Below are 8954 nucleotides of genomic sequence, written 5' to 3' on the forward strand. Positions count from 1 at the left end.
TTTTCTTTGTTCTTGCTGACTTATGAGCTCGAACCCAATTGCAATTGAAATAAACGGATCGCCCCTCCTGGGGCTCCTTGCTTAGCTAGTTGTGTCCGTCTCTCCTTATTCCTCAGCTGGAAGGGACAGAAATTTCTATGACAATGTCATGTGACATAACTTAGTATGGCAGATCCCAAGTTTATTCAGTCAGGGGCCGCTCCCTGGCTAGGAGTTCAGTCTGTTTGTGGCGGTTTCTTCCTGGCCCCTGCAGAGCCAGCAAACACCCTCAGCTCCCCGCCGGGCCCCTCACCCTTATGGGTGGCCTGTGCCAGACCCTTGTCACGGAAGCTGGTGAGAGCCGCTTGGGACTTCGGCTCTCCGCGCTGTGAGAGCCGAGGCGCTGGCTGGCTGCCTGGCAGCCCTCCCTGCCCTGCTCCCTGAGCGGGGCGGGCAGCGCTGCTTCGAACGGTGCCCCTCATGCACTCTTGCCTCTCCCCCGAAGGAGCCCGGCCGAAACTGGCAACGCCCCCAGGCGCCAGCCCCTGCCCGCAGAGCCCGGCTGCCATGAGATGCTTCCCAAAGCGCTTGCTCGCCACTGCCCTGACGCTCCTGGGTCTGCTCCTGCTCCTCAGCCTCTGCCTGCAGCGCCCGGAGGACCCACTGGTGGTGAGTACCAGGCTGGGCTGGGCGGAGACTTCGCCTGTGCCTGCCCCCGTGCTCCCTAACTGCTGTGTTCCCCTCCCCTGCCCCAGGGCTGCCCCACATCCCTTCCCCGTCCCTCCCCTTGCCCTGCCCCACATCCCCTCCCCTCGCTCTGGGGTCTGTGCTCCCCTGGCCCTGCCCCTGGGCTGCCCCGCATCCCCTCCCCGTCCTTCCCCTTGCCCTGCCCCACGGGCTTTCCCGCATCTCCTCCCCTCGCTCTGGGGTCCACTCTCCCCTCTCCTAACCCCACCTCCCATCCCTGAATTGGGGGCTTCATGGCCTCTCCTCCCTTGCCCCACTCCAGTGGAGATGTCTGAGCAGGAGGAGGGCGTGACTGGCTGGGTGGGGGGTGGAGCAGCACTACTCGGGGATGCTGTTCTCCAGCTCTAGCCCTCCTGAGCAAAGGGGGCTCTGGGCTGGAGCTGCCACCCCTGGCGGACAAGGTGTATTTGCCACAGGCCTGCCTTGGGGTGCGCTAACAGCAGCTAATGCTGGCTCTGCTCTGGCTCCCAGGAGGAGGTGAAGCGCTGGGTCCAGGAAATGGTGCTGCAGCAACTCCAACCCGACGGGAACCTGCACAGCTTCCAGGAGCTGTGGAACGCTTCTGCCTCCAGGAACGTCTCCTATCGCTACCTTGCCGGCCACCCCCCCTCTAGGAAGAGTGAGTATCCCAGGCCCAGCCTGCTTTAGCCTCCAGCATTCTCTGCCAGCAGCTGGATCTGGAGAGAGATAGTCTAGAGCTGTGGTTCTCAACCTTTTTGATACCACGGGGACTGACTTGCTGCCTTCCTAAATTGTGTCCGGGAGATCTCCGGGACTGGCGAGAAATGCTGGGTTAGAGGCACCAGCCATAGCGGAGCAGCTTTTGGGAAGCCAGCTGACGGATTTCTGCAACTGCTGCTATGGCACCAATGCAGAATGGGGGATAACCGGCTTGGCAGCAGCACTGCTGAGAAGGATCTGGGAGCTGTGGTGGTTCATAACATCAGCAGGAGTCAGCAATGCGATCCTGTTGCACAAAAAGCAAATGCAATTTTAGATTGCATTAACAGAGGCATACTCAGCGCTGGTTAGGCCTCAGCTGGAGGACGGTGTCCATTTTTGGTCTCCAATGTCTAGAAAGGATGTGGAGAAACTGGAAAGGATCCAGAGGCGATTGACAAAGATGACCAAAGGGAAGGAATGCAGCCATACGAGCAAAGGCTGAAGGAACTGGCTATGTTTAGTTTGGAAAAGAGATTAAGGGGGCACATAACGGTCTTCAGATACTTGAAAGGCTGCCATAAAAAAGATGGAGAAAAGTTGTTCTCTCTTGCCACAGAGGGCAGGACAAGAGGCGATGGGGTCAAACTACAGCACAGCCACAGGCACAAACTTTTTTTGGTGCCGGTGGGTGCTCGCGCCGCCACCCCTTCCCACCCCGGCCCCGCCCCGACTCCACCTCTGCCCCAAAGTCCCCGCCCGAACTCCGCCCCTTCCTGCCCCTATTGGATCCCTCCCCAAATCCCTGCCCCGGCCCCGTCTCCTCCCCCAAGCACGCTGCGTTCCCCCTCCTCCCCCCTCCCTCCCAGGCTTGCCACATGAAACAGCTGTTTCGTGGCGCCAAGTGCTGGGAGGGAGGGGGAAGAAGCAGGATGTGGTGGCGCGCTCAGGGGAGGAGGCGGAGCGGAGGTAAGCTGGAGCGGGGGGGGGGGGGCAGGGCGAGGAACTGCCGGTGGGTGCAGGGCACCCACCAATTTTTCCCCATGGGTGCTCCAGCCCCAGAGCACCCACAGAGTCAGCACCTATGAGCACAGCAGATGTAGATTAAACCTCAGGAAAAACTTCCTAACGGTAAGAAGAGTAGGACAATGGGACAGACGCCTAGGGAGCTTGTGGAAACTCCTTCGCTGGAGGTCTTCAGAAGGAGGCTGGAGCCGTCTGTCTGGGGTGGGTTAGACACAACAAGTCCTGCATTGTGGCAGGGGGCTGGACGAGCTGACCTTGCGATCCCTTCTCACCCTGTGGTTCTGAGTCTATACCTGTGTTCGGGTGCTGGGCTTGGCTGTCTTGCCCGTGGCGGGGCTCGCCACCGTTTGAGGGGTCTGGGAGCAGCCTTGACGTTACTTGGAAGAATGGCGTGGGCTTTACTTGAGTTAACATCCTAGTGAAGACAAGGCAGGTTGTAGCTGTCACATGAGTCTGCAGGTCAAGTTAAAGGCTAGGCTCCCCCGTAGCCTCTACCTGTTAACTTCTCTGAAAGCTACAAGCTGCCACACCCTCACTAGGGCTCTAGCAAACACACGGCTGAGTCTCTCCGGAGCCTGGAATAGTGGCTGCAGACGTTTGTCATTGAGGAGCTATTCACGCCCACGGGAGAGGGCCCAAAACAGAAACAACAGTGGGCTGTGGCCTTCCCTCTGCTGCAAGTGGAGTGTGTGACCCCGCCCCCCGCTCCCGGGTCCGAGACAAACCACAGGGCAGACTCACGTAGGGTGCAAAAATCCACAGGAGTTTAGTGAGGCCAGGGCCGGCTCCAGGCACCAGCCCACCAAGCTGGTGCTTGGGGCGGCACCTGGAGGGGGGCGGCGCGGCGCTCCGGCCCCCGGGGAGAGCGGGGCCACGGCCGGGCTCGCCGCCCTCCCCCCGGCGCTCTGGCCGCCCTCCCCCCAGCCGCCGGGGGGGAGAGAGGAGCCGCCGCTGGGGGGGAGAGCGGAGCCCCCGCCGGGGCTCGCCGCCCTCCCCCGGGGCTCCGGCCACCCTCCCCCCGCCCCCGCGTGGGGTGGGTGGCGGGGCGGCAGGTGGCTTTGTTGCCTGGGGCAGCAAAAAAGCCAGAGCCAGCCCTGAGTGAGGCATTTCCCCACTGCTCCCAGACACAGGTTCCCTGCCACAGTCTCGCTGGGCCCCACAGGCCTGGCCCAGGCAGCCTGCAAATCACTGCTTTGCTTTACTGCAGAAGGGGTTCCAAAACCAATCTCCACTGTCCCGCGCCAGGCCCACCTTCCCCCCTAGAGCTCTGGCACCCAGTTAGCAGTCTCTGCAAAGGCTCTGGGCTGATCCTTTCCTCGGTAAGCAAAAGCTAATAGATCTGTTCTCCTCCTGGGACAGCCACCCACAGACCTGTCCACTTCCCTTGGTAAATTCCTTCATTACCTGGCAGCGAATGCAGGTGCAGCGGGGCAGGGCTGAGCCCCATAGCCCTTGCCAGCTCAGTGTGGGGCTGGTGTCCCCCATCACAGCCGGGAAGGGAGTTTCCCCTTGGCATAGCTGGTGTGACACTGTCGCCCAGTGGGCAAAACGATCTGGCACAAGACGTACAGCTTCCTTCTAGCTCTGTTTGTGCAACTCTTGCTACTCCATGGCCACAGGGAGGCAGTTCTTCCTACCTGCTCCTGCTTTCCCTTGGGGAAGGGGACCAGCAGAAGAGAGAGGAGACCCTGTCCTGTCTTGTGTGTTGGTGGAGGGTTTTTTTGGTGGCACTAAAATTCTCATTTGCGTCAGTTTGGAGGTGCAGTGGGAGTGGTTGAGTCATCTGGGGCGAGGAGAGATGGCAGCTATTCCACTCTCATTAAACAACACGGGCTTGGAGCTTTTCACTGAGAGAGATTCGGTAGGACGCAAAGGGGAAATTAACAAGAAAACGTGATAAATAAGCAAGGGCGGGTGCGCACACATTTCTCCTGAAATTACTAGCATCATTAAACAATTCACATTTACCATTGGGCTAGCTGCTGTACAAACAAATAGTACAATTTGCTTCCTGACTCCTAGAGCCTACCACTGAAATTCAGAAGACAGACACAAAGTTGGGGAAAGGAATAGAATCATAGAATATTAGGGTTGGAAGAGACCTCAGGAGGTCATCTAGTCCAATCTCCTACTCAAAGCAGCAGGGCCGGCTTTAGGGCAATTCACCCGATTCCCCCTAAGAGGGCCCCACAACGTCCCTAAGGACCCTCCGCCGAATGCACCGGCAGCCAATAGAGCTGCCGCCGAAGTCCCGCCGCTGTCTTCAGCGGCAGCTCTTTTGAATCGGGCCCCGCAGTGCCTAAAGCCAGCCCTGCAAAGCAGGACCAACCCCAACTAAATCATCCCAGCCAGGGCTTTGTCAAGCCTGACCTTAAAAACCTCTACGGAAGGAGATTCCACCACCTCCTTAGGGAACCCATTCCAGTGCTTCACCACCCTCCTAGTGAAATAGCGTTTCCCAATATCCAACCTAGACCTCCCCCACTGCAACTTGAGACCATTGCTCCTTGTTCTGTCATCTGCCACCACTGAGAACAGCCGAGCTCCATCCTCTTTGGAACCCCCCTTCAGGTAGTTGAAGGCAGCTATCCATCTCAGGTGGGATGTAGCCAATCTGTCATAGGTAAGGCTGGGCACAACTCCCCGTAAAGGCCCAGCCATCCTCTGAGACCTTCAGTAGAGGGTGTCAGCCTGAGTTCAAACACAAGGACCTGCTATTGGCTTCTTGTGAAATCAGCCAGCCTCGCACCCTCACAGGTATTTAGGTGCCCAACTCTCCCGGATTTCAAAGGGAGTTAGGCCCCGAAATACCGTGAGGGTCTGAGCCTTACTGATGTGTCAGTGGTGCTCATGTCTGTCCTTTCATCCCTCCGTGTTTCAGAGTTCCTCACTGTGGGGCTGTCGTCTGTCAAGCGGAAGCGAGGCAACTACCTCCTGGACACGCTGAAGTCCATCTTCAAGCAGTCAACCCAGGAGGAGCTGGCGGAGATGGTGGTGGTGGTGCACCTGGCTGACCCAGACTCGGAGTGGAACACCCAGGTGGTGACGGACATTACCGCAATATTCACTCCCCACCTCCTCCGGGGCCAGCTGCTGGTTATCCATGCCCCTCCGGAGTGCTACCCACCCCTGGAAGGCCTGAAGAGGAACTACAATGATGCCGAGAATCGAGTGCAGTTCAGATCCAAGCAGAACGTGGACTATGCATATCTCCTCAGCTTCGCTGCCAACCTTTCCTCCTACTATCTCATGATTGAGGACGACGTGCAGTGCTCCAAGTCCTTCTTCACTGCCATCAGGAAGGCAGTGGCATCCCGGGAAGGCTCCTACTGGGTCACGCTGGAGTTCTCCAAGCTGGGCTACATTGGCAAACTCTACCACTCCAGCGACCTGCCCCAGCTGGCCCAGTTCCTGCTGCTGTTCTACCAGGAAATGCCGTGTGACTGGCTGCTGGGGCACTTCCGCCTGCTGCTTACCCAGAAGGAGGTGATTCGCTTCAAGCCATCCCTCTTCCAGCACATCGGCCTGTACTCCTCCTTCCAGGGGGCGGTCAATCGGCTGAAAGACAACGACTTCGAGGCAGATTCCTTGGACTTGCCTGACAACCCCCCAGCTGTGATGTTCACAGACATAGACACCTTTGAGAACTACCTGCCCAGCAAGGCCTACGGCACGATGCCGGAGTACTTCTGGGGGAAAGCCCCATCTGCTGGCAGCCACTTCACCATCGTGTTCCACCAGCCTGTCCGTATCTCACGGCTCCAGGTCCACACCGGCTCCGAGGAGCGCCACACCGACTATCTCCACGCAGGGGCCGTGGAGCTGGGCAGCCAGCGGCAGGGGAAAGGCAAGGGCTGCTCTACATACACCCACGTCGGAGCCTTTGAGAAGGGACACTTTGAACGGAGCGGCTTGGAGAACAGCACGGCTGCTGCCCCAGAGTGCGTGCGGATCCTAGTGACAGAGAGTCAGAGCGAATGGCTGATCATCCGCAGCATCAGCATCTGGACCAAACCAAACAGCTAAGGGGGGTGCAGGGGACAGAGGCACAGCTGGTGACCCACACACCAGGGAGCTGGCCTCCCTTCTCAGGGGCAAGCAAGCGGTTTGGGGGTGTCTGAGGGGCAATGGAGGGTGGTGGCACTGCCCCTCCCAGGCAATGGCACCCTGCGGGGGAGGCACAGTGAGGGCCTAGTGGGGAAGGAAGATGGGGCACTGAGGGTCAAGGCAGTGGCACAGCAGGATCCTGGTAGCATGGCAGGATGATGCATTAGGGCAAGAAATGGGAGCTAATGCAGCACATTGATACTCTGGCCTTTCAGGGCACCCTATGTCCTTGGGCACTAATTGCCGGTGGATAGGAGAGCCTGGCCCCACAGAGCTGACTGACTCCTCTGAACTACTTCCTGTGGGGGCCGTGCAGTCAAAACCAGGCCCGGGTAAGGCGTCCCGCTGGGCCAGACCCCAGGAGCGAGACCTGGAATGGTGCTTGCAGCAGACCGCTGGGGCTCTGGAGAGGTCAGGAGAGCCAGCAGTGCCCAGCTCGGGGCAGGTTCAGAGCATTGTCTACTGGGGAACTCTAGCCCAGACGTGGGCAAAACCAATGCCCCAGCGTGTGAGGCTGCTCCCAGGGCAGAGGCAGCCACGGGGGAAACCTTGGCTAAGGATCCTACTGCTCACAGTCGACCTGCTCTACCCCAACAGTTTAGAACTGGGCATCCAACCTCTCCAGCCTGACGGCTAAAATGCTGTACCCCGAATGCCAGGGGGCTACATTCACGGTGGGAGGGGCAGGTTATTAATCACATTCATTACAGCAGTGCCTAGGAACCAACCAAAATCAGGGCCTGGTTGTGGTAGGTGCTGCACAAACACAGAGTGGCAGACAATCCCTGCCCTCAAGCGCTTACAATCTAACTAGACAAGACAGCCTCCTCGCCAGCCCCCTCCTCGCTCCTGACTTCTTCCAAAACCACATTGAGCCCCTAGAAGCAGGGCCTTGTGTGGCCCCTGGCACCACGGGGCCAAATACAGGGGCAAGAACTCCTCCGTTCTGTGGCAGTGTTCATCTAGTGTATCCACTGTTAGGTCTCAAGCCTTTGACAATCGCAAGATTGGCTTAAAAGTCATGAGATTTTTACAAACATCATAAATATTTGGTTCTTTTCACTTGCCTTCTGGTGTCTGAGCTTTTAGGGTCACACTTGGGTCACGTTTTTAAAGTTTTCTCCACCACCGGGAGGGTGAAAAGAACCCTTCATATTTGTTTGAAGTGCAAGCTGAGATTCTCTTGTATTCACCTGACTTCAGGCCTTATGAGGAGTATCAAATATCATGACACAATAAAATCGTGGGAAATGGTAACATTGGGTATCCCCAGGGCACACCCGTCATTGCCAGTCCTAAGCGCACACAGCTGGCTCTCTGGGCCTTGGCTTCTAGAGGCCAGCCTGTACTTCTGGCCCGCTCCTCCACTCCTTGCCTACAAGCTAAATAAGCCTGGCAACCCAAACCCCCAGCCAGCTCTCAGAGGGCATGTCTACACTGCAATGTAAGGCATGGGTTAGTGGGACCTGAGTCCGTGGACCCTGCATTTGGGAGTGTCCATGCCCTAGGTTTACCATTTCAGGACACAGGCCCCAAAGCCGGGGCTCCAGCATCCACACTGCAGTACTCAAACCGGAGTCAAACCACCCTATCCCAGGCTTCCTAGCGCCCTCCCCAGCTGTGGCCACTCTAGCTCCTGGTTCAGTGTGGGAAAACGTGACTGTTCGCCCTGCACATGGCAGGAAGCTGTTACGGCCCATCGGGTTCCCAGCGCATCCTGCCAAGCCGTCTTTTGGGTCTGCACGCTCCCGGCAACCAGAGCCAGCAACAGGGAGGAGTCCCCGTTTGAAGAGCTTCTCTTGCTTGTGCTTTCACTCCTGTTTCAGCAAACAGGTAGAGCATGCCGGAGACGTTGGTGGGCAGGGGCGTGGGCAGGAATTTCAATTTGACCACTTTTGGAGGGGCAAGTTAAACACATACATATTATACACATTAAACCATATCAACACACGCACCTACATCATCTGCATAGAAATAAACAGTGGTACACTCACCATTTCGACGGAAATCCATGCGCCAGGGAGCCATCTGAATAAAGGTATCCACAGCCTCTTCTGTGTTAACGCTGTTGGTTACGTCAGTCTCTACTGCAAGAATTAACAGTTGCTGAAGACGAGCTTCTGTCAGGCGGCTGCAAAGTCTACTAAGTTTACACTTTTTAGCATTAAAACATTTTTCTGCAGTTGCAACTGTAACAGGTAATGTTGCCAAAAGCACCAATAGGTCAAATCCATCAGGATACAAAAGTTCCAGCTCATGTTCTTTACAGACCTTCATGAGTTCCAGAAAAGATATTCCGCTGTCTGGTCCCTGAGCGTTTAAAATAGGTTCAGTGTGGTGTACTAATAAATCATACTGCATTTCAGGAACTCTGCACTGAAATTCTTCGTTCAGCTTCACAAGTGCTTCTTTTCCTTTTGATATATGAACAGTTT

The 8954-nt window shown here is 57.1% G+C and overlaps 1 protein-coding gene across 1 annotated transcript; it reads left to right on the forward strand.

The window, feature by feature from the left end:
* Positions 1 to 531: 531 nt before the first annotated feature.
* LOC113408578 (alpha-1,6-mannosyl-glycoprotein 4-beta-N-acetylglucosaminyltransferase-like) lies at positions 532 to 6803 on the forward strand. The gene is made up of 3 exons (XM_026661909.1): positions 532 to 648; positions 1198 to 1345; positions 5294 to 6803. The coding sequence occupies exons 1-3, from the start codon at positions 547 to 549 to the stop codon at positions 6436 to 6438; spliced, it is 1395 nt and encodes a 464-aa protein (XP_026517694.1). The 5' UTR covers positions 532 to 546; the 3' UTR covers positions 6439 to 6803.
* Positions 6804 to 8954: the final 2151 nt, after the last annotated feature.

Source organism: Terrapene carolina, unplaced genomic scaffold, assembly GCF_002925995.2.
Source record: "Terrapene carolina triunguis isolate 2854851 unplaced genomic scaffold, T_m_triunguis-2.0 Scaffold19347, whole genome shotgun sequence".
Classification (NCBI taxonomy): Eukaryota; Metazoa; Chordata; order Testudines; family Emydidae; genus Terrapene; species Terrapene triunguis.